Source organism: Oratosquilla oratoria, chromosome 8 (genome assembly GCF_046742065.1).
Source record: "Oratosquilla oratoria isolate Oo_2021 chromosome 8, ASM4674206v1, whole genome shotgun sequence".
Classification (NCBI taxonomy): domain Eukaryota; kingdom Metazoa; phylum Arthropoda; class Malacostraca; order Stomatopoda; family Squillidae; genus Oratosquilla; species Oratosquilla oratoria.
The window spans coordinates 60,088,081-60,114,058 of NC_134784.1; the positions used below are offsets into that span (position 1 = coordinate 60,088,081).

General features: G+C 43.9%; 1 protein-coding gene across 3 annotated transcripts in view; it reads right to left on the bottom strand.

Moving 5' to 3' along the window:
- The window catches only part of LOC143027766 (neuroendocrine convertase 1-like), a 159,656-nt gene that overhangs the window by 64,568 nt on the left and 69,110 nt on the right, over positions 1-25,978 (bottom strand). For all 3 annotated transcript variants that reach the window (XR_012966647.1, XM_076189294.1, XM_076189293.1), the window contains 2 exons: positions 11,619-11,791; positions 10,289-10,498 (listed from right to left, as the gene is read on the bottom strand). Coding sequence is in view for 2 of the 3 variants with exons in the window: in XM_076189294.1 (XP_076045409.1) it covers positions 10,289-10,498; positions 11,619-11,791 (383 nt within the window). In the remaining variant the exon portion in view is untranslated. The remainder of the gene's footprint in view (positions 1-10,288; positions 10,499-11,618; positions 11,792-25,978) is intronic.

Consider the following 25,978-nt stretch of genomic DNA (forward strand, 5'->3'; position numbering starts at 1 on the left):
TATATAAATATATATATATATATGTGTGTGTGTGTGTGTGTGTGTGTATTCACTTGGTATTCACTTGGTATTTGGATCACGTGTTGGACTCGTGATCGACAGCTATTTCCCTCCTGGAAGAGAGCTCAGAGCTCGTAGGTCCGATCTATGGGTAATGCTATGACCTTGCACACACACACACACCCAACTCCCCGCCCACGAGAGTTGGAGTAACACCCCTCAGCGCTGCGATACTGATATTATTTCAGCCCCGGGCAAGGATCGAACCCGGACCTCCGTAGTGGCAGGCCAGAGCTCTAACCACAGCGCCATGAGCGTGTGTGTGTGTGTGTGTGTGTGTGTGAATACATACATATGAGTAAGTAACCACTAGGAAAAGTAAATTAACGAAGCAGAGCGCTTTTGTATAATTACATCTTCAGTGCAGATACAAAGAAGGAATTATAAAATGAAGAAACAAGGTACAGAATATATGAGAGACATGGTCAAGAGGGATTCGGAGAGGTAGTGGAAGAAATACACGTGACGTTTGAACCGTCCTGGTAACCAACAAATATGGGACAACAGCTCATAATTTATATTACAATTTAATTTTTTTTATTTAAATTGTAATATAAATTATGAGCAGTTGTCCCATACGGATCCATGACATAATACCTCCGCCCAAAATACCTCCAGCCAAAATCCCACACCCAAAATACCTCCGAAACTACCCATAATACCTCCATGCAAATGATAAGTGTTATAAGGACATTTGGGAATGATATTGTAAACAATACGTAGAGTATAGAATCCTTTAGAAAGTATCATTAGAGGACTTTTTCATTCAGGATTATGGTAGTATGGTAGATCAAAGGAATAATCAATTCTGTATAGAAATTGTTAATCAAAGGAAGCAGACAAAACAATTGATCAAAGGAATAATTAATTCTATATAGAAAATTTTAATCAAAGGAATCAGACAAAACAATGAAACGATATTCAGTTCACATGTTCAAATAAAATATTGTATTTTACCCTATATAATGTATTTTACCCTATATCAGTACCTGGTCGCCATCTGTAATGGCATATAGTAATTAAGCCGATTTTCAAAAATAAAATAGAATAAACAAATAAATAAAATGAAATAAGATACCTCTGACTCCAATTACTATTTGCCAATTACTATATGCCATTACAGATGGCGACCAGGTACTGATATTGGGTAAAATACATTATTTGATTTACCTTCTGATTTTAAGGACCATTGTATCCAATTTATTAAACAATTGCCTATGGGTGAACATGTGAACTGAAGTCGTTGTATTGTTTTGTCTGATTCCTTTCATTAAAATTTTCTATAGAGAATTAATAATTCCTTTGATCAATTGTTTTGTCTGATTCCTTTGATTAACAATTTCTATATAGAATTGATTATTTCTTTGATCTACCATACTACCATAATCCTGAATGAAAAAGTCCTCTAATGATACTTTCTATAGGATTCTATACTCTACATATTGTTTACAATATCATTCCCAAATGTCCTCATCATAACACTTATCATTTGCATGGATGATTTGAGATCGTTACTGATAATTACGCAGAGATCTTTTCCACTAACTTTTGTTAACGAATTTCCAAATATCTTGTAATCGTACTTACTGTTATTGTTACCTATGTGCATTACCTTGCATTTACTTGTGTTAAATTTCATTAGCCAATTTCAGACCATTGCTATAATTTATCTAAATCTTCATTCCGCAAATTATAATTATTCCCATAAACTTGATAATTTCAGATTATAACCTTCTAAGCAGTACAAACAGCACAATATGCATGGAGGTATTTTGGTCATTTTTGGAGGTATTCTGGGTGAAGGTATTTTGGGTGTGGGATTTGGGCCGGAGGTATTTTGGGTGGAGGTATTTTGGGCGCCTTCCGTCCCATACTTGTTGGTTACCAGGACGGTTCAAACGTCACGTGTATTTCTTCCACTATCTCTCCGAATGTCCTCTTCACCATGTCTCACTCAGTCATATATTCTATACCTTGTTTCTTCATTTTATAATTCCTTCTTTGTATCTGCACTGAAGATGTAATTATACGAAAGCGCTCTGCTTCGTTAGTTTACTCTTCCTAGTGGTTACTTACGCATTTGTGAACACACGTTCCTAGTGTTTTTATTGCATATATACATACGGATCCGGGACATAATCCCTCCCGGACACAATCCCCCCGGACAAAATACCTCCGGACAATATCTCTCCTGGACAGAATCCCTTCACAAAAGTGAGCAGGCTGGACAAAATCCCCCACATTATTGTATCAAAATTATTTGGAAACTATAAATGAATATGTAATTGATTGGTCATAAAATTCAATTATTTGTTACCTGTTGTAATCCTGAAGTCAAGATTAGTCATTAAAGACTTTATGGTGTTTATTGGCTATTCTTGAAAGTTCAAGACCTAACGATATTGGCTCAAGATCGGGAAAGAAGGAGTTCCATGGTCGCCGACCTTAGAGACATGGCACCTCGGTAAGGTAAGCTAAGATGTTAATTGCTTTGCACGTGATGGTATATAAGCGGAGTGCTGCTAATCTGTAGTCATACAGTTATCTGCAACCATGGAAGTTATTACTAGTGACAAAGGTGGTAAAACAACTATTGTTTGAAGGTCAAATGTACACTAATAAAAAGAGTACTAAGTCTACTTTTCGCTGGTAATGTTCTCAGCGTATTGCTTAAACATGCAAAGGTGCAATTGTCACAGATTTGAATATCTCTACACTCCTCACAGCCATCCAGCATCATCAGAGCTCACAGTTGCTACCAAGATCCGCTCCAACTTAAAAGTTCAGGCCTCCAACTCCAGAGTCACCCCATCACAGATCCTTGCTGACACCACTTCCATCCTTCCTGTGGGGGTACGTGCGGCACTTGGTGATAATGACAGCGTTCCAAGATGTTTCCCCCTGCCCCTGGATCAGTGAAGGACCTGGTTGTGGATGGTGACTTTGCCCGCACCATTGGCCCCAACCCTCAGCAGTTTCTGATCCATGACAACAACTCCTTCCCCAACCGCATCATAGTATTTGCATCTGACTCAGCCCTCCGCCATCTCTCTGCAGCAGATGTCTGGTACATGGATGGTACCTTCAACACCTCACCACCTGGTTTCAAGCAACTCTATGTTATCCATGACCAGCTTGGTGACTCTGCTGTCAGCTGCATCTATGCCCTCCTGTCAGACAAGTGTGAATGGACCTACATAGATGTCCTCACAGTTGTCATCGACCGCTGCACAGTCCTTGGATACCAGCCTGCTCCAACAACTACCATCACTGACTTTGAGCTTGCTGCCATCAATGCTACCAGAGCTGTCTTTGGTCATCACATAACAACCCATCTGTGTTTCTACCATCTGACACAGTGCACCTGGCGTAAGGTTCAAGATCTTGGCCTCGATTAGCTCTATCGTTTTTCAGAAGAAATCAAGTTGTTTGCTGGGATGTTGGATGGCCTCGCCTACCTGCCTGAAGATGATGCCCCCCTTGGCATGGAATATATCAAAGACAACACTCCTGATGGCCTGGAGCCACTTGTGGACTACTTTGATGCTACCTACGTCACTGGCACCTTCCGCAAGACTCAACCTCCTGTTGCTGCTGCTGATGGCTCTGTTCCACCATTCCGCCTCCGCCCAATTCCACCTATGTACCCTGCATCAATGTGGAATGTTCATGCTATCACCCTTGCTGATGGATCCAGGACCAACAACACCTCTGAAGCATGGAACAATGGCTTCACCCACCTTGTAGGCCATAAGCATCCAACCATCTTCCGCTTTATAGACAATATTCAGAAAGTGGCTGCAGATGTTGAAACAGCACTATACAAGGCAGACCGTGGCCAGCCTCCCAAGAAACGCATCCGCCGTGGAGCTAAGCAGAGTCAGGAAAGACTGCGTAAGCTTTGCCAAGATTACAACGATAGAAAAAAGACCATCCCAGATTTCCTCCGTGCCATAGGACACAGCATTCGCTTCTGAGTTGTATGCTATGTGCTAATTTATATACTTGTTTGAATAAATCATTTATGAATCTTTTTTTGCCTCACTACTACACCTTACATATATGAAAATATTATATATATTAAAATACATAAATAAACATATACAGTCAAATATTATATGAGAATATATATTAAAATACATTGATATATCAACAATATATAAATACATTAATATATCAAAATATGTGTAATTATGTTATAGAATTGTGTTCCTTTGTATTACATAACTATGTTCATATTTCTTGTCTATGTATGTATTGTAACAATGTTAAGCAGTAACGCCCGTCCACTATATGTAATCTTGTCTACGTGCGGAGAGAGGTGCGCACTCTTGTAGAACAAACAGACAAGCGAAATCCTGAATAGTTCGGAGCGCTCAGACTTGACAGTTACTAAATAAATAGATTGTTCAAGCGAGTCGAGGGTCCTAAAACTACCCATGTTGACGTGTTAACTTACCCTCCTCCCCCCCCTTCACTCACCCGCACCCTTAACCGGAAGTATCCGGCTTCCGGTCCAATGGTATATAAGCGGTGGAACTCGCTGACTCCTTGTCATATTCCCACATATTGATCTCTTGATAAAAACTAGAAGGTTTAGATTCATGAGACGATTGGTGTGAAGTGATCACCCTTTTTGCCTACATTACGTGTCTGATATACATTGCATTACTTTACTTATATTTGTACTTATTACTTATTCTGATGCATGTTCCTGATCTCTTTGTACTTAGATAGTACCATATTGCATACTTATCTTGTGTTTCTTATTTGAACGATAATTTCCATAATCGTGTAACGGTCCCATTGACCCTACTGCCCATTCTCTTTTGTGTTGATTGCCTGTAAATATTTTCCATTAATAATTTCGTTTACTAGTTTTATCGCTAGTTTAATATTCCTTTCCTGGAATCTTCTTTGTTACCTTTACTTCTAGTCTTACGAATTATCTAGGCCCTGACCAGATAGTTCAGTCCTACAGTGGCTTCTAGAAGTGCGCTGGTTCTTAAGCACTTAGACGTTATACGTAACGTCTCTTCAAATACCAGCAGCCCGTAACAAAGTGGCGACCCTGCCAGGATATTGGATCAGGTATTTAACACATTCTTATAGAGATGGATGATATAGTTCAAGAATTCGTTCAAAATCCCAAGGTAAGTTTCTTAAAGAAACAAACTAAAGACACTTTGATAGAAATAGGCAAGCACTTTGGAGTAGACATTGATACAAGTTTGCGAAAGAAAAAAATACTTCAGGAACTCGTTGAAAATCTGATCGAAGATGAGATCTTATCTCCAGAAGAGATTACAGCTATACAAATTCCTTCAAATAGGTTAGAAATAGAGGCACGACTAACCGAACTTAAGATTAAGGAGATTGAATTAAAGGTCAGGAGAGTAGAAATTGAGGAGGAAGCTAAACTGAAACAAATGAAAATTGAGGCAGAACTTAAAGCTAAAGAGGAGGAAACTAAACTGAAACAAATGCAAATTGAGGCAGAATTTAGAGCTAGAGAAGAGGAAGCTAAGGTGAAACAAGTAGCTAAAGAGGAGGAAACTAAACTGAAACAAATGCAAATTGAGGCAGAATTTAGAGCTAGAGAAGAGGAAGCTAAGGTGAAACAAGTAGCTAAAGAGGAGGAAACAAAACTGAAACAAATGCAAATTGAGGCAGAATTTAAAGCTAGAGAAGAGGAAACTAAAATCAAATTGGCAGAATTTAAAGCTAGAGAAGAGGAAGCTAAAGTGAAACAAGTAGAGTTAGAATTAAAGAAGACAGAAGTAGAAGCTAGGATTGTTGATAGACAACCCGTAGTTCAGGAAGGTCATATAGATATTTCCAAGTATGTAAAACTTTTACCCAAATTTTCAGAAGGAGAGCCAGAAATTTTTTCTTCAGTGGGAAAAATTGGCGCAACAGTTACAAATCCCTAAAGAAAATTGGCCATTAATCATTCAAACGCAATTTAAGGGTAAGGCTCAGCAAATTTATACTTCTCTTTCAGAAGCAGAAAGCGAGTATGATAATATGAAAGCTTGTATTTTAAAAGCTTATGAACTAATACCAGAGGCCTATAGACAGAAATTCCGTAATTATAGGAAGACACCTCAGTTAACATACGTAGAATATGCGGCTCAACAAGAGAGGTTATTCAATAGGTGGTGTTTGGCTAGTGAAACGGACACCTTAGATAGACTTAAACAGTTGATTTTATTGGAGCAGTTTAAGAATACCTTAGAGACAGATCTTAGGATTTTTATAGATGATCATGTTCCCGAAACTTTAACTAAAGCTGCTGTATTGGCTGATGAGTTCACACTAAATCATAAACCTAAGTCAAGACAAATGGAATCCCAAAAGTCAAAGTCACATATTCCAGATTCAACAAAATACTCTGATCCTTGGTCCCCAAAGAAACGCTTTGAAAATCAGTCTAGCCCATCACATTTCAGTTACAGGTCTGATTTCAATCAATATCCTCCAAACCAACCTTGGCAAAGAATGGAAAGGTTTAAGACTAATCCCCCTGTAACTTGTTCATATTGTAAACAGGTTGGCCATCACATTTCTAATTGCAGAAAGAGACTGACACCCTCATTCTCCAATAAGACACCAACTCTTGTAAGTAATATAAAATCAGATGATTCAAAATCCTCTATTCAGGATACACTACCAAAGAAGCCGGTATTGTCAAGTAATGTAGAACCCCCCTCATCAGATCATGATCCTTGTTTCAAACCATTTGTATCTTCAGGAACTATATCTCATAGTAGTAGTTCACAACAATATCCTATTTCCATACTCCGAGACACAGGAGCAAAGCAAAGTCTGATTTTAAATTCTGTCTTGCAGAATCTGGGTGAGTCATATACAGGTTATGATATATTGATAGAAGGAGTTGGAGGAATTATAAAATGTCCATTACATAATGTTTTCTTGCGGTCTGATTTAACAACCGGAATGGTTAAAGTAGCAGTAGTAGACTCTCTTCCCATAGTAGGAATATCCTTATTGTTGGCCAATGACATCGCTGGAAGCAAAGTCATTTCTCCCTTAATAACAAATAACCCTAAGACCTCAGTAGAACCTTCAGATAACTTACAGTTGTTTCCCGCTTGTGCTGTAACCAGATCTCAGTACAAGAAATCTGAAGAGGAGACTTATAATTTAGAATCCCTATTCTCCCAAACTGACCCATCTTCTTCTTCACCAGTTTCTCTATCTAGAGCAGAATTAATCAAAGAACAGAAGTCAGATCATTCTCTTAAAAATTTGTACGAGATTGTTTCATCTCCAGAAGAAGTTGAAAATATGTCACGAGGTTTCTATATAGAAAACGGAGTCCTAATGCGAAAATGGAGAGCATCCACCGCAACCGCTGACCAGCCATGGCAAGTAAGGAATCAAATAGTCCTCCCTCTTGGTTTCAGGAATAATGTTCTACGATTGGCTCATGATACTCCCTTAGCAGGTCACTTAGGGGTAAGAAAGACCTTGTTCAACATAACCCAACATTTCCATTGGCCCACGGTTGTCAAAGATGTTGCCCAATATTGTAAAACATGTCATACATGTCAACTTGTAGGTAAGCCCAACCAGAAAATTGTAGAAGCTCCACTCCATCCCATTCCTGTAATGGAAGAGCCATTTAAAAAAGTTCTTATTGACTGTGTAGGACCTTTACCTCCTTCAAGTAAAGGAAATCAGTACATTCTCACAATCATGTGTATGAGCACTCGTTTTCCAGAAGCCATTCCTTTGAAAAATGTTAAAGCTCAAAATATAATCAGAGAAATGTTGAAATATTTCACTATGGTAGGATTTCCTAAGAACATTCAAAGTGATCAAGGAAGTAATTTTCTTTCCAACAAGTTTAGAGAAACTCTTGTAACACTAGGTATAAATCATGTAACTTCCTCCGCCTATCATCCTCAATCACAAGGTGCTCTAGAGCGCTTTCACCAAACGCTCAAGACAATGTTAAGAATCTTCTGTGCTGAGAACACTCGAAATTGGGAAGACGGACTCCCCTTTTTGTTGTTCGCCACCCGAACAACAATTCAAGAAAGCCTTGGATTCAGCCCGTCAGAATTAGTCTTCGGTCATGAAGTCCGTGGTCCCCTAAAGATACTTCATGAACAATGGATGAAAGAAGAACCGCCAGTTCCTTCTTTGAAATACGTGTCCCAGGTCACCGAGAAGTTGTTAGAAGCTTGGAAGTTGGCAAGAGAGAACTTGACGAATGCTCAACAAGTAATGAAAGGTCGGTATGATAAAAATTCTAAACTTAGAACTTTCTCTCCAGGAGATCAAGTGTTACTTTATCTTCCCATACCAGGAGATCCATTGCAGGCTAAATACAAAGGACCCTATGAAGTCTTGTCCAGAGCCAGTGATCTCAACTACATAATCAAAACTCCAGACAGAAGAAAGAGTTCCCGTCTCTGTCACATAAATACCTTAAAACCTTATCATTCCAGAGATCCAATTCCAATTTGCAGCTCTACCACAATAAAATCGGAAGAGCCTCCTGATAACCTGCCTAATCCTCCTGAGATTCCCTTGGAAAACTCCCAGATACTACAAAATCTTCATTTATCTGAGAAACAAGATGTAGCAGAACCATTGACTGACCTGTTGAGAAAAGACCACGACTTCGTGTGGACGCCTACCTGTGAGACGGCCTTCAAAAACCTGAAGTCCCTTCTCACTAACGCACCAGTTCTAAGGGCACCCGACTTCCAACGACCCTTTCTTCTGCAAGTCGAAGCCAGCGACACCGGTATCGGTGCCGCCCTCTTGCAAGAACACAATGAAGTTCTTCACGCTATCGCCTACTACAGCAAGAAGCTGTCCCCTGCGCAGAAGAACTACTCAACAATTGAGAAGGAGACGCTCGCTTTGGTCCAGGCCCTTATCCACTTCGAAGTCTACCTGGGTTCCTCAACTACCATTCAAGTATATTCGGATCACAACCCCTTGAAGTTCCTACAGACTATGAAAAACAAGAATCCGAGACTTACACGTTGGAGTTTATTTCTCCAACCCTTTAATCTAACAATTCATCATATAAAAGGCGTCTTTAATGTTTTAGCCGACGTCCTTTCTAGAACATAGCTTTTCAACAGAAAGTGAAAAGCTTTCCCAAACGGTGGAGGTGTAACGTAATATTAGATATTACGTCATATGTGTAATTATGTTATAGAATTGTGTTCCTTTGTATTACATAACTATGTTCATATTTCTTGTCTATGTATGTATTGTAACAATGTTAAGCAGTAACGCCCGTCCACTATATGTAATCTTGTCTACGTGCGGAGAGAGGTGCGCACTCTTGTAGAACAAACAGACAAGCGAAATCCTGAATAGTTCGGAGCGCACAGATTTGACAGTTACTAAATAAATAGATTGTTCAAGCGAGTCGAGGGTCCTAAAACTACCCATGTTGACGTGTTAACTTACCCTCCTCCCCCCCCTTCACTCACCCGCACCCTTAACCGGAAGTATCCGGCTTCCGGTCCAATGGTATATAAGCGGTGGAACTCGCTGTCTCCTTGTCATATTCCCACATATTGATCTCTTGATAAAAACTAGAAGGTTTAGATTCATGAGACGATTGGTGTGAAGTGATCACCCTTTTTGCCTACATTACGTGTCTGATATACATTGCATTACTTTACTTATATTTGTACTTATTACTTATTATGATGCATGTTCCTGATCTCTTTGTACTTAGATAGTACCATATTGCATACTTATCTTGTGTTTCTTATTTGAACGATAATTTCCATAATCGTGTAACGGTCCCATTGACCCTACTGCCCATTCTCTTTTGTGTTGATTGCCTGTAAATATTTTCCATTAATAATTTCGTTTACTAGTTTTATCGCTAGTTTAATATTCCTTTCCTGGAATCTTCTTTGTTACCTTTACTTCTAGTCTTACGAATTATCTAGGCCCTGACCAGATAGTTCAGTCCTACAGTGGCTTCTAGAAGTGCGCTGGTTCTTAAGCACTTAGACGTTATACGTAACGTCTCTTCAAATACCAGCAGCCCGTAACAATATACTCTAGGAGGGATTCTGTCCAGGGGGGATACTGTCTTTGGGGAATTCTGTCCAGGAGGGATATTGTCCGGGGGGGGATTGTGTCCAGGAGGGATTATGTCCGGACACAACGGTGGGAACTATCGGTGGGTTAAGAGTAGATCACTGTGAGAAGGACTTACGATTTTCTGGTCGGTGTAGGCGCCGGAGGAATAGGCCGTGGCAAAGGTTGAGGGGCAGCTCTCGCCGTACCAGGGCACGGCGCGGGACTCAGACGCACTTCCTATGCTCAATGTGTATATGGAAGAGGCGTAGCCGTCGCAGCTGCAATCATCATTTTCTCCTCCATTTCCAGACGCCCACACATAGATTATGCCCTTGCCGTTGCGACCCTGACCAGCAGCATAGCCAGGATGGAGTAGTATGGTAAGGGAAGAGAAATAGGATGTGAGAAGGAGCAGTAAACTAATTTTCCCCTCTCCATATCATTCTCTCAAAGAGCCTACATCATCAAGCCTCCAACCCTAAATGTACTTTATCTCTCTCTCTCTCTCTCTCTCTCTCTCTCTCTCTCTCTCTCTCTCTCTCTCTCTCTCTCTCTCTCTGTCACTCACTCTCTCTCTCTCTCTCTCTCTCTCTCTTCTGTCACTCTCTCTCTCTTCTGTCACTCTCTCTCTCTATCACTCTCTCTGTCACTCACCCACTCACACTCTCTCTCTGTCACTCACTCTCTCTCTCTCTCTCTCTCTCTCTCTCTCTCTCTCTCTCTCTCTCTCTCTCTCTCTCTCCCTGAGGGATACCTGGATACCAAATTTGGTATTCAGGTAGTATTTAAAAACAATAATAACATTAAGAGCCTGTTAATTAAAAATTCTTCAAGAAGTAAAGAAGGTTGTATTTATAGCATACCATGTAAAAACTGTGATTCTATTTACATAGGCCGACATGAATATAGTATTAGAACGGGGCAATTGTCAAGTGGATTATTTGTCCACCAAAGGGATCATGGTCATAATAATGACTGGGGAAATTCTAAAGTAATTACTTATTGTAATAATATTGTAGAAAGAAGAATTATTGAATTTAGTTTCATAAAAAGAAATTTTGGAAATAATATGAACTTGAGTTTGGGTTTATTCAAATTGAACAATTTTATCATTGACAAGATTGTGTGTGATAATTTGTAACATGGGACCTTTCCGAATATCCTGTCTTCTTATGTAGATATTGTTTCTTTCTGTATTGAAATGTCTTAATAGACGAAAACGTTTAGTATCTGTTTTTTTTTTTTTTTCAATTTCCTGGTGGTTTCTGCAAAAATAGTTCATCACGGGTGTTTTGTGATTTCTTTGCATGTATGTATGTATATATATATATATATATACTTGAAAAAGCTGTAATAAGCGAAACGTCGTACAAATAAAGGCTCCGTCCTCACATGGCGTTTAACTCGTCAGTTTTGTCGGCAAATGCTACTTTCATGAAAAAAATACAGGGGTTGTTTGTACATACTTCTTTGATTCCTTTAAAGATGGCCTGAGTAGCTAGCGTGCCTGGACCTTCGACCCTCATGCCATTGTCGGAGGGTCCCCATGAACAGCTCACTACGTCCACCAGATTTTTGGCGTAGATTAGGGAGGAGCCTTCGATCCGGTCCGTCACAGTTCCGTCCAACATCCGGATACCTATAAATGCACACTACAGTGAAAAAATGTATATTTTATATAGACTACAAGGCGCGGGCTTCGCCCTCCCCGGGTTCGCCGGAGGCTTGGCTGCGCAAACAGCGGCCTACGGCCGCAGCTTTCCGCGCTCTAATCCCTCGTTTTCCCCTTCGGCCTCAGCCTCGGGGCGGAACCCAACACGGGATTCCTAGCACGAAGAAGAACGCGAGGAAGAACTCGAAGTAGAATGCGAAGAAGAATGCGAAGAAGAACGCGAAGAAGAATGCGAAGAAGAACGCGAAGAAAAACGCGAGGAAGAAGAAGAATACCACCTGACCCCGACTTACCCAAGCGCTTTTTCAAGAATATTTTTAGGACAAAGTGTCACCGTAATACCACCTGTCCCCGACTTCCACAGTTTATTTTTTTTTTTTTTTTTTTTTTAAGAAGAATACAAGCCGCGGGCTTCGCCCTCCCCGAATTCCCCGGGTGCTTGGCTGCGCAAACAGCGGCCTACGGCCGCAGCTTTCCGCGCCCTAATCCCTCGTTTTCCCCTTCGGCCTCGGCCTCGGGGCGGAACCCCAACACGGGATCCCCAGCACGAAGAAGAACGCAAAAAACCGCGAGGAAGAAGAACGCGAAGAAGAACACGAAGTAGAATGCGAAGAAGAACGCGAAGAATAATGCGAAGAAGAACGCGAAGAAGAACGCGAGGATGAAGAAGAATACCACCTGACCCCGACTTACCCAAGCGCTTTTTCAAGAATATTTTTAGGACAAAGTGTCACCGTAATACCACCTGTCCCCGACTTCCACAGCGTTTTTTTTTTTTTTTTTTTTTTTTAAAGAAGAATACAAGCCGCGGGCTTCGCCCTCCCCGAGGGTGCTTGGCTGCGCAAACAGCGGCCTACGGCCGCAGCTTTCCGCGCCCTAATCCCTCGTTTTTCCCTTCGGCCTCGGCCTCGGGGCTGAACCCCATCACGGGATTCCCAGCACGAAGAAGAACGCGAGGAAGAAGAACACGAAGTAGAATGAGAAGAAGAACGCGAAGAAGAAGAACGCGAAGAATAATGCGAAGAACAAGAAGAAGAACGCGAAGAAGAAGAACGCGAAGAATAATGCGAAGAACAAGAAGAAGAACGCGAAGAAGAAGAACGCGAAGAAGATGAAGAAGAAGAACGCGAAGAAGATGAAGAAGAAGAACGCGAAGAAGAAGAAGAATACCACTTGACCCCGACTTACCCAAGCGCTTTTTCAAGAATATTTTTAGGACAAAGTGTCACCGTAATACCACCTGTCCCCGACTTCCACAGCGTTTTTTTTTTTAGAAGAATATTTTTATTTAGACTTAGACAAGCACCCGGCTTCGCCGTCCACGGCTACGCCGTGGGTGCTTGGCCTGCGGCGCTGCTCGCCCCCCCCCCTTTGGGCTCCGCCCAGTGTTTATTCAATGGTATGTTTTGGTATCAAATAAAAGAGAAAATAATGTTAATTCTTATTCATCCTTAACATTATCATTACATTTTATGTTTTTTATAGGTTTTTCCGTGGAGGAGTACTTTCAACTTCGTCATCGTCGTCATCACTGTATCTTTTTCCTGACCTGATCCTTTCAAGCTCAGCTCGTATTTCCCTTACTTCTTCCTTGAGGGACAAAATTTCTGATTCGTCTCCACTGTTCTCATCTTCAGAATCGAAAGGCATAATCATGGCTACCGCTTCTTTTTCGGTGATCGAATAGGCAGTCTTTGGAATAACAGAGATTCCTTTCTGTGGTTCCTCTTCAGCTATTTTTAGGTCCTCGTTATCGGAAACAGTTAACAGTTCTGGTACGTTGATCGAACTCTGAAAGTTTTTCCCAACGAAAAGTTCTTTATACACACAGTTACGCGCAGGTTTATTTACATACTCGCCTCCCTCTTTTCTCAATCCTGTAAACACGAATAAAGAGTTCGAACTGGTAACCCGGGAGCACGCCACGTAAAGTTGGTCGTGCGCGAAGCACTGTGCTGAATCAAGTAGAAGACCACAACGGTTAAAAGTTTGTCCCTGAGACTTGTTTATTGTCATAGCGTAACACAGTTGGACGGGAAATTGTTTCCTTTTGAAAAGCACGGCAGTATCTGTTGACTCTAACGTTACTCTTGGAAGCAAAACTTGTTCTCCCCTATAAGTTCCTCCCAGAATCTTGCCTACAATAATGTTCTTCTGTAAATTAGTCACCATAACCCGGGTCCCGTTACATAACTTGGGTGGACAAATGTTTCGGATAACCATAATGATACTACCTATCTTTAACCTTAACTCGTGAAGAGGAAGGGAAGGACTCGTCATAGAATTGTAGACGGATGTCTGAACGTCCATTTCGTTATCAACTGAAGTATCTTCACTCCTATAAACCTTCTCTGGTTTGTCCGACTTATCGTATACCATCGAATTAATACAGTCAACGTCATCATTGGTAGGTGAAATAATAGCTCTTTCCTCGAAATAAGAAACGTTCAAAAAGTTATCCTTTAAGTTGTCGTAAACCTTCTCCACCAACTCTTCCCGATTCTTGACAATCACACCGAATCTAGGAGGAAATTTAATGTCCCCGCTTTCTCCGGCCCCCAAATCTAACATTTTTTTTTTTTAGCGAATTTCCTGTTTTCATGGTCGTTAGCTTTGAGTCTCACGTTTTCTGTTAGTTCCAACTTAATCAAATCATCCCAAAAGTAACTGGACTTTATACAGTATTCGAGTTCGTCATTTTTACCACCTCCTCTGATAACGGGGATAATCTGTCTAAAGTCTCCAGCACAAACGAAAACTATTCCTCCCATGAATCTGTTGACTTCCAGTATATCTCTCAACGTAATATCTAAGGCTGCAATCGTATTCCTGTTGACCATTACAGCTTCATCCCACACTATAACTGATGTCATCCTTAATAACCGTGCCATCTCAGAGTTCTTGATACCACATGAACGTACTTCATTGTATTCCATTAGTGGAATCTTGAACATGTTGTGAACCGTTCTACCTCCATGTAAAACTGTTGCAGCGATACCCGAGGACGCGACTGCCAAGGCTATCTTTCCCGTTGAACGAACTGTGTCCAGTATAATGTTTAGCACGAAAGATTTTCCTGTACCCCCAGGAGCGTCTAGGAAAAAGCCATTGTTACAGTCTTTTCTGGCCCCTTCTACGCGTGCCATCACGGTTTCGTATCAGAACCGCTGTTTCTCGTTTAGGAGAACCTTTTTACCTTCAACTTCTGCTAGCCTAACTTTGTTGTACGATTTCTCTCTACGGATGACATTTGTTGTCTTTTCTCCGTCTCTTGAAGGCGGTAAACCGTATTGAACTATTCTCCCACCTCCACAGTTCAAAACGTTTTCTTGTATATCGTCTATGGCGTCCAGATAAATTTCGTCATTGTACTCTGTTAATCCTCTGAAATAGAGGAAATCACTCCCAAACAGATATTTAGTTTCTTCCCAGATATTTGACTGATCCTCTAGGTCAGAAAACACCAGCATACTTGCATACGTTGATCTTAGCTGTTTTCTGTCGTTTGTGTGATTAATAATCTCCATGATTGTCTGTTTCCACGTTTCTTCATCGTTTAAGAGACCCATAGCTTTTACGGCTTCCCGAAAGGTTGGATGTGTTACCCCTTGACCTGTTCTAAGGTCTGTAAAAGATGTATGACCTCTTTTATGTGTTAGAAGTAGACGCATATAGAAGAGTTCAACAGTTTTACTTGTTACAGCCCGGATCCTTCCTAAAGAAGTTCTGGTCTTTCGTTCCGTTCATTTTCCCTTATTCTTTTCGTAGAAGAAAAAGTTTGGTACTTCATGGTAAAAGAGACTGGCAACGAATTCGTTTTGGGAACATAATTTGAAAAAGGACGTTAGTTGGGTGTCTTTAGAGACCTTATTATTGATGGTTTCCTTTGATGCATCTTTGTTGTAGAACACTTCATTTTCCCCTTCAAGGTGTAAATCTAGTGAAACGACAGGAGGGTGACTTTTGTGAATAGGGAACTTGAATATCTTCCAAGTAGCTTCATTCGCGTTAACGTAACGCGCCTCTTGGTAGTTTTTTACCTCGTTGACGATTTGATCGTTTTCTCCTGATTTCGTGAACAGAATACGGTCGCAACCTTTGTTAACGTACTTGGTAACGTATGCGATAGTTTTGATGGAATTTGAACATTCAACGTTGATGTGAGCGTTGTATTTAAGGCACAGATACGGATTATAAGGGACAACCCACGAATTATCTATTGTTACTTCCTCTCCTTTAATTTTCTTGGTAAAAGAATGTCCGCCTTCCCCTACGGCTCTTCTTTTGTAAAGAGGGTACCCGTTGTTTCCAAAGAGAAGATTGTCCCTGCAAGGTTTAGGGAAGCCTTTTCCACACAAATCCTTTCCGTTTACTGATTTTCCTTGACAACATGCTTGGACTCGTCGAAACCCTTGCAAGGACCATGGATCATGCATGTTGTAACAGTTTCGAATAACCTTGGCTCTTTTTCTTTGTCTTGTATTTCGGCTGAGATGATTCTTCCCACTAATTCTGCGTCAACACGATGTTCCATCCACAAAAGAATGTGAACGTGAGGGAGACCTCTTTTCTGCCATTCGGTGCTGTAAAGGTGAGCTTTTACGCGTCCAAAAATGTTCTTGTTGGTCAAATCATCCATGAGTTCGTCGACTTTCAACTTGAAGATTCTGCTGACTAAATCAGATCTATCGCCCCTATTTTTCGAAGTAGTATGGGAACCCGTCTGTTGTGCGGCTTCGCTCAGTTCTTCCCAGGCAGGATTCATGGTAAAAGTTATGAAAAAGTCAGGAGAACCATAGTTAGTGACGAACGCGAGTGCGTTCAGTTGACGCTGTTTCATGTATCTTGGGCCCCCAACGTATGTTGGAGGAATAACGATACGTTGTCCAGAATATTTACCGTCTTCACCCCGTAGAACATCTGATTATTCCTTTCTGATTATGCTCTATGTAAGATAACCTTGTAGACTCAACTTTTACGTAATTGTCAGCGTGACCTGACGTTGAATTATTGGCCTGACCTAACCCAGTGCAATTAGGGATAATTGTGCACCACGGGGGGATTGCCCACGCAATATATTTACGACTTCGGGCCGCTTCTAAACAATCAACATTCCGACCTCGACTACTGACAAGTCAAGGTCGCTCTCCTGGTGAACTTGACCAGTACGCCATGGAAGAACCCACCGGCTCAAGGAGCATCTTCTCTTCCAGCGAAGATGAAGACGACATTCCTAAGACTCTCCATCGCCATAAGCGCCTTTGGGGCGCTGCCCCTGTCTTATGCGCCCAAACCCTGTGGGATTTCCCGCAGGAGATGAACGAAGACCCCTCTTCGCCGACGGAACCCTGCCCGCAACAAGAAGGCCCGATAGCCAACCAGCCCGCCACCTCCCCATCAGCCGCGGATGCTACCAGCGCCGCCGTAGAGGAGAAAACACCGCCACCACGAAAATCATACGCTGCAGCAGCAGCCTCCCCTCCCGAGCCAACAGGGATGGTAGTTTTCAATAGGAGGAAACGCCAAACGAGGCCACGCCCAGAGATTGGCCCCTCTCGCTTCCCAGTCATCGTCAAACCAGCCGATGACCCCACCCGCTTTGCAAAACCGGGCTCCTGGAGACAGGCACAAATGATCAAGAACGCAATGGGACCAGTTGAAGCCATCCGACAAACGCCCTCCGGCCGACCGCAACAAACCTCTACGGATCCTGACAAGGATCCCGAAGACAGTTGTGGTAGGAGTTATCAAGGGTGTTCCCCTCGAAGAACACGCCGAGCGGCTCCTCAAAATAGACCTGGAGGCCCAAGACCTCCGGGTTGACTCAATCAAAAGATTGACAACCCGAGACGGCACCCCGACCGGGTCTGTACGCGTGGCCTTCCTTATGGCCTCCCTCCCTTCAGCCGTCAAGTTGGGATGTACACTCCACCAAGTGGTCGCATACATCGCCCCAGTCATAAGGCGCACCAAGTGCCAACTACTGGGACATTCAAAAGGAGAATGCCGGCGCAAGACCCCCAGATGTGCCCGATGCGGGAAATATCACCCTACCTTGGGCTGCCAGGAGCAGAGGCTTTTCTGCATCAACTGCTGCGGAAACCACTCCGCCGCATACCCCGACTGTCCGGAATTCTTCATAAGAAGAGTAGCGCACGAGGTGAAGAACGAAAACTTCATCCCGTTCTCAGAAGCCCTGTCTATTGCCAGGAAACGATGGAACAGCAACCTCAAAGGGGAAAAGTCCAGGGACAGAGACTTCGACACCCTCTCAAGGATTCGGAAGACCCCAGGGAAAAAGACGTCACGCCCAGACGAAGTGCCCCCCAGCGAGACCGCACCAAACTCCCCGCCTACTCACGATCCTACCAAACCACAATGCCAAAGGAATGCCCTCTACCAGCGCCTCACCCCCCCCCCCCACAACCAACGAAGAAGAACTCAAGAAAAACGAAGAAAGAAGAAGAAAGGCCGTAAGATCACCCCCACCACTGAAACCATGGAAACGACCCCAGGCATGGAACAGTCAAATGAGGAAGAAGTAGCAGCACCTAGCAGCCCCCCCCCCCCAACCTGGAGATCACCAACCCCACCACCAACAACCCGGCAGACCCTTCAAAACTCCATCGGGTGCATATCCACGACAGTTAAGGCTCTACAAAAGGACTTGTCTCGCTCGAATCCCCAAGCAGCACGCCTACTTGAAGGAATCTTCGTGATCCTGCATTCCATTGCCGAATTCACCCATCATGGCAGTGCTTAGACTAATGCAATGGAACTGCAGGGCCATTGGCACCGTCTGGGACCTCCTCGTGCAGCATCTCAGCGAGTACCGCTACGAAGTAGTTGCACTTCAATCCCTCCTCAAGAAGCCAGGAAAACTTCCGCCCCTGCCTGGGTACCACTACCCCCTCTTCTACACGACGAATGAAGCAGGTATGGCGCGTGTGGCCACATACATCTCCCGAGGTTCAGCTGCTCAAGAGGGACACCTGCCGGGCTTCGACCTCGACGAAGGATATAGGACGGTCACCTCCATTTCTGTTGAAGGAGACAGGACCTTGCACGTCCTCAACATTTACAACCCCGTGAAGACCCGGCCTTTTCGCATGGCTTGGGACGCCCTCTGGGACGAAAATTACGCCCACACCTCCTCCCAACATAACCTCCCAAATCGCTGATGCCGACGTGGTCCTACTAAACGACGGTAGCCACACCAGAATACCGGACATTGCAGGACACAGCAAGTCAGCCACTGACCTCTCCTTCGTCTCTTCCAACATCGCTGGTACAGCAGACTGGTCTACCCTCGATGACCCCATGTCCTCAGACCACCTCCCCATAGCCATCACCCTCCACCTCTCCCCCATCCTTCACCTTCCCCAGACGCAGGGCAAGCTCGACCTCAAAAGAGCGGATTGGAACGCATACCAGGCCTTCCTAAACAGCACGTCCTACCACCACGACGAGGATAACTCCATCGACGGGATAAATTAAGCTTTCACCACCACGATCCTCGCAGCAGCACGACACTCCATCCCCCTGGTCAAACCAGGAAACGGAAGAATGGGCCACCCATGGTGGACGGATGCATGCCTAAAAGCCGTGCAAGAAAAGAGAAGGACCTACCATCGGTACCTGAAAGAAAGGACAAAAGATGCCTTCGTCTCCATGAAGAAAGCCAACGCAGAGTGCAAGAGGACCATTGCCGGAGCAAAGCTGGACATCTGGAGAAAGAGTGAGGAGGACAGGATGGACCTTACGGCTGCTTGGAATAAACTTAAAACACTTAAAATGCGTTACAACCCCCCCAGCAGGAACCTCACTGATCCTGACGCAGGGATATTACGCACACCAGAAGAAAAGGCGGAGGGTTTCTTAAAACACTTCGCCAGAGCCAGCTCAACAAGAAGTCTCCCCAAAAACCAGAGAAGGGACCGCATGGAAAAGGAAGCCCACATAGACCTCTCCACCCCTAAGGGCAAGGACACCGATTTCACCCTACACGAACTACGGTGGACCCTGAGGGCATTTAGCGGAAACATGAAGTCCCCAGGCGCCGACCAGGTTACATATCCACTCCTGAGGAACCTCCCTCCCTGCATGCAAGAAGCCCTCCTCGCCCTCTTCAAGAAGTGCTGGAAAGAAGGTACTGCCCCCACGGCATGGAGGCACGCTGTCGTAATCCTTATCCCCAAAAGAGACAAAGCCAGCACCAAGATCGAAAACCACAGGCCAGTAGCCCTTACCTCACATATAGGTAAGGTCTACGAGAGGATCCTCCTTACCAGACTAAAAAACCACGTGGATTCCAAGGGAGCCCTCCCCAAACTCCAGGCGGGATTTAGGAAAGGAAGAAGCGTTGTGTATCACGTCGTGCGACTCTCTGAGCATATCAGAAGAGCCCAGAGACAAAAGAGGATCCTACACACTTTTTTTTTTTTTTTTTTTTTATAGCCAAGGCTTTCGACACGGTCTGGCACGCGAAGCTCCCCTTCAAAATGAAGGCCATAGGCGTGTCTCCAGCTATGTACACCTTCATCCGGTCTATCGAGGTGAGGAGAGAGGGTGTCTTCAGTAGAAGGACGCAGATCGACATAGGTGTCCCCCAAGGCTCAGTCGTGTCCCCCCTTCTATTCACACTCCTCCTAGCGGACGTGGGCAAAGGAGTACGGGATGATACGGTCGCCACCGCACACGCAGACGATATAGCCCTCTGGGGGAAGTCCAGGAACTCGGCTCGGCACAAGGCGGAACTCCGAAGGTTTCAAAATCAAGTAGACATCGTGGTGGCCCAATTCGACAGCCTAGGGTTCACACTCTCGGCAAAGAAGACTCTACATGCCAGTGCACCTGGCAGGTTACAACAGCGGCACATATCCGGGCTGGAACCGGATAAATATATGCGGTAGGTCAGTTGAACCAGAGAAATCCGTCCGCTACTTAGGAGTAACGTTCCAGAGAAACGGCCAATGGACTCTCCACATCCAGCAAGCCACCCTCAATACTCATGGAGCTTTAAGCCTAGTTCGAGCGATCTGAAAGGAACCCTGGGGGCAACACCGGGAAACTCTTATTCCCATCGTCCAAAGCCTCGTTCGCACAAGGCTCCTCTTCTCGGCCCCAGTACTACACGACCTACCCAGACAGAAGCTGCTCTGCATGGTAAGGGTAGAATGTCAAGCCCTACGTGTGGCACTCGGGCTTCCGAAGTCAGCACCACACGAACAAGTATACAACGAAGCTGGCATGCTACCTCTCTGGGCCCGGATCAGGAGGGATGCCTGCCGGTACCTCTTCGGTTCAGCAAGGGTACCCAATTCCACGGACGAGGAACTCTGTGAAGGATGGATCTCGGCACCGCACGGCGAGCCCACCCAGGGCCTGCCAGGTTCTGTTAAAGACCTGTGTCTCCGAGCTGGACTTCAACCTAGCGATCGTCGCTTCATCGCCCAGTGCCAAGTAGACCCCTTTCCCTCTGGGACCTCCTCCAGCCAGAGGTAAAGACGGACATACGAGGACTAGGGAAAAAAAAAACCCACACCTGCTGATCGCTCACACCAAGGGACTCCTAGCGAAGGAATTCGCAGAAGATTTCCGGATATACACCGATGGATCGGTTATGGAAGACGGCCGTACAGGTGCAGGTGTCTACCTGGAACCCACAGGAAAGACCATCGCCAGGAAAATAACGCCCACCACCATCCTTACAGCCCAGCAACTCGCCATACGAGAAGCCCTCCGGGAAATCTTCAACCTCCCCCACCCACCTCCAAGGGTCACAATCCTGACGGACTCTCGCTTGAGCCTAGAAGTGCTTCTGGGTGGCTACTTCGCCTCCAGACCAGAGCTTAGTGAAGAAATCCTTCGACTCTCGACCGAAATAGTGAAACTCGGCACTAGCCTCCTTTTCCAATGGGTACCCATCCACGTAGGACTCGAGGGAAACGAGAAAGCCGACAACGCGGCTAAATGGGGTGCATTAGGTCATGAGGATAGCGCCATGCTCGTCCCACCCTCGACTGGTGATGCCTATAAGAAAATCGACGCCGCTGCATGGAAACTATGGAGAGAGGAGTATGTGAATATTGCAGCTAGCCGAGGATGACCCACCACAACCGGCACTGAACCCACCCACAAAATTATACCTGCACTGCCTCCACATACCTTGGACATGGCATCCAGAATCTGGGTAAACCACTGGCGAACCCAACACACGGATACAGCATGCACATGCGGCAAGGAGCTAGTCTCTTTCAACCACTGCCTCTTCATCTGCCCCACCCTGGGGCACCACTTCCAGCACCTCAGGGACCTCCTGGGAGATCCAACTACAGCCCTGTACCGTCTCCGGGCAGGTAGCAATACGGAAGTCGGACAGGGACACCTGGCCCTTGCAGCAAAACTCACCTGTTCCTCCCCAGTAGGGTCCCTGTTGTAACTCTTCCACAAAACACCCCTGCCTCTAAGAAACCCGTCTCAATAGAATCCATGCTACACCCACCTACATCATCATGCCCTAATCATTAACCCAGGCAAGCTACAAGACACATTTTAATTAAAAGGCAGTCCCTTAATCGGCGAAGGCCGCTGGAACTCAATACAATAAAAACAATTTAAAAAAAAAAAAAAAAAAAAAAAAAAAAAAAACCTTAGCCACACCTGATACACTTTTAAACATGTGGTAGACGCAGTAGTGGGATTCAGCCGGTTCTTACCTATTCGCTAGAACCAGCTCACGCAAATTTGTCAGTTCGGCGAACCGGCTAACTGGCGAACCGACTAGTTGCTCAGCTGGTCAGTGGTCTTCTGCATCTCATCCGATAAGTACCGGGACGGTATGTTTCGTAACTTTCGTTAGTGATTTATTGCATAGTTTATTTACACAAGTGGTTACCAGTTTTTTTCATGTATATAGTGCTTGGTTTCTCTGCATATTTGTGTTATTAAACTACATTTTATTATAATTATGGACATACATACATACACGCACTCTCATACACACTCCTTAGGCCTACCCACACAAACATGTTTGTTTATAAATAACACAAATGCATTGCACACATGCACACACATACTCATGTACATGTACACATATGCACACGTGTAAGCACATACATAGCCTACACATGCACACACTACCCCCACACAAACATGCGTCCGTAAAAAAATAAATACACCTGCACTAGGTTGCCCAAATCGAATTTTTTGATCATGAGACTAACTATAGGTTGGCACCCAGGTCTATACCCCATTTTTTTTTCCACCTGACAATTTTTCAGGTTTTTCGTATGTAAATATTTGAATATTTTTTACGTTTGGCAGCCAGAGATGCATTTTAAATATAATATTGTTAGTTTTCCATATTTCTAGTTAGAATATTTAATTGATAACAATAATATAAAGAAAATGTGGCTAAGAAGTGGTTGCAAATTAGTGGTTGCAAATTAGAACCGGCTGACGAAAAATTTGAATCCCACTACTGGGTAGACGGTATGATAAACTGGGCGAATATATTCGATAAATATTCTTAGGTGCTTCCTCATAGTAAGTAATACTGTTTGAGTTTATAATCCTGATACCCGTCTTGATAGGTGGTAATTCTGTTATATATACTAGTCATTGATACGTGAAGATGTGGGATCGGAGGTGTGGAAAATATTTAATCAATTACAGATGGACAAGGAAACTAGTAAAATTGGGAGGAAGAGTTTTCAAAGAAAAATATATCGATTAATGTGACATAAATCAAATACATTTCTGCACATCAAAGTAACTGTTTTAGGTGCATGAACAACCAGGGCAAGAGACACTTATCAATGATCAATCGTGGGACCACATAATAACAAAATGATTGCAAAACTCAACGTACCTTGGTGACACACAAATCAAACCACTTTAAATAAAATGTAATGTAACTGCACAGAAAGCTGCGTGATATGGCGCCCGGACAAAAGGTCCCCGGACAAAATGTCCTGAAATCTGTACCCCTGGGACAAAATGTCCCCAACGGCCTAGGTGGGTGGTCAAAATGTCCTCATTTTTTTTTTTTCTAAAAATTTGTCAGATGTGTTTTACTTTATTCCTTTATATGTTTTTGGTGAATTTTTGGTTTTTAACTTGATTTTTTGTTTTTTGTTTTTGTTTTTTAGGCATACAATATAAGTTCAATAAAGCTCATCGCCTCTGATGAGTGGTGCATGGATGGCACCTTCTCCGTCGCTCCTAGACTCTTCACCCAGCTCTACGTCATCCAGGGTCGCGTCGGTGAGGGCTACCTTCCACTGGCCTTTGCCTTGCTCCAGCGCAAGACACAGATCAGCTACGAGCAGGTTTTTCGTGTCTTGGAGAAGCACGGCTGCGACCCCGCCAGCGTCGTGGTGGACTTCGAGAGGCCTGTGGAGCTGGCCCTTCGGGTGGTGTTCGGAGAGCAGATCCAGGTCCGGTTCTGCTTTTACCACCTGAGCCAAACCATCTGGAGGCAGATCCAGGGCCTGGGCCTCAAGAACCTGTATGAAGAGGACCCCGAGTTCCGCCTCTTCTGTGGCCAGCTGGATGCCCTGGCGTTCCTACCCCCCGAGGACGTCAAGGCTGGCATGGCTCTTCTCCGGTCCACCATGCCCGACGATGCTGCTGACTTAGTGGAGTACTTTGACGCCACTTACGTCTCCGGGCAGCTCCGTCACCAGCGCAGAGACACCACCACCCCTGGAGTCATCAAGCCTATCCGCCTTCGCCGCAGTCCACCCATGTTCCCTGCTGACCGGTGGAACCAGCATCACGCTACGCTAGCCAACGAGCCACGCACCAACAACATCTGCGAGGGCTGGAATAACAAGTTCTCCAGCCTAGTTGGTCACGCGAATCCAACCGTCTGGAAGCTCATTGAGTGCCTCCAGGCGGAGGCAGCCGCCGTTGATGCAGTCCTCCTCCAGGATGACCGTGGTGTCCGTCAGAACAAGCGGTCGAAGCGGTGCTACATCGAGCTCAAGGTTCGCCTCTATAATCTGGTGACCGACTACAAGGAGGGCAGGAAGACCATCCCAGAGTTCCTGCGTGGTGGCCAGCCCAACGTCTAGGTTAAATACAATTGACATTGTATCTAGCTAAATACAATTGACATTTCTGAAACGCTTGCTTACACAATTGGCTCATAGATTGATGGGTTGGGTCGTGTATAAGATATTTAATAAAATATCAAATGTTATTGTACTTTGTGTTTATATATAGAGATTCTCCTGAATTTAAGGGTTGTTATAAAACCACAATTAACTATGACCCAAAATGTATAAACAGTTGATAAAAAACAATATTTGTTGAAAAAAAAATGGGGACATTTTGTCCTAAATATTGGGGACATTTTGTCCCGGGGGTGCAGATTTCAGGACATTTTGTCCGGGGACCTTTTGTCCTACATTCGCGTGATATCCCCCCATCGGACATTTAGTCTTCTGGACAATTAATCCTCCACTAATTTGTCTTCTGGCGATTAGTCTTCCCAAGAACTTGTTTTCAAGTTAAAATAGGATGATCAGCTTAAAACTTCAGTTATTATTATTTTATTATCAATTAGTGATTTAATATAACCATATATAAATGATAAATAAGATAAGAATAGGAGGATTAGAGACTCTAGGGTACATTGTATTACACGCCTGGTATGACGTATACCAAGTTGATTGATGTGCTGTTAAAATGAGGTGTATGTGTGATGGTGAATCAATTGCGTGAACGAGTTGTCCACATTTTTGTGGACTAGTCCAAGTTTGCAGTCTTGAGGACCAGTTGTCCGAAGACAAGTTATCCGTTCAGTATATCAGTGAGGAATGTGAAAATGAATATCTTGAGGTCAGGTCTCCCTATTGGAGGTGGTCTTCCAAGTACAAGGATGATCGGTTGACCTCAGGTCAAGAGTAGCAAACTCTGGAATAGCATTTATCATTTCCTTTCACATAAAATAGAAGGTAAAAATGTGTTTATCTTAACACATTATATACCTGACAGACTGAAATTCCCTTGCAAAGTAAGCCATGTTTTCTTAGAAGTGAAAATGTATCTGAAATCTAATAAGGGTTATGCACTCATAATAGACTTTATTTTAGGATAATATTGAAATTGGTGAACGAACGTTTCGGCCAAATATTTTGGCAAGGG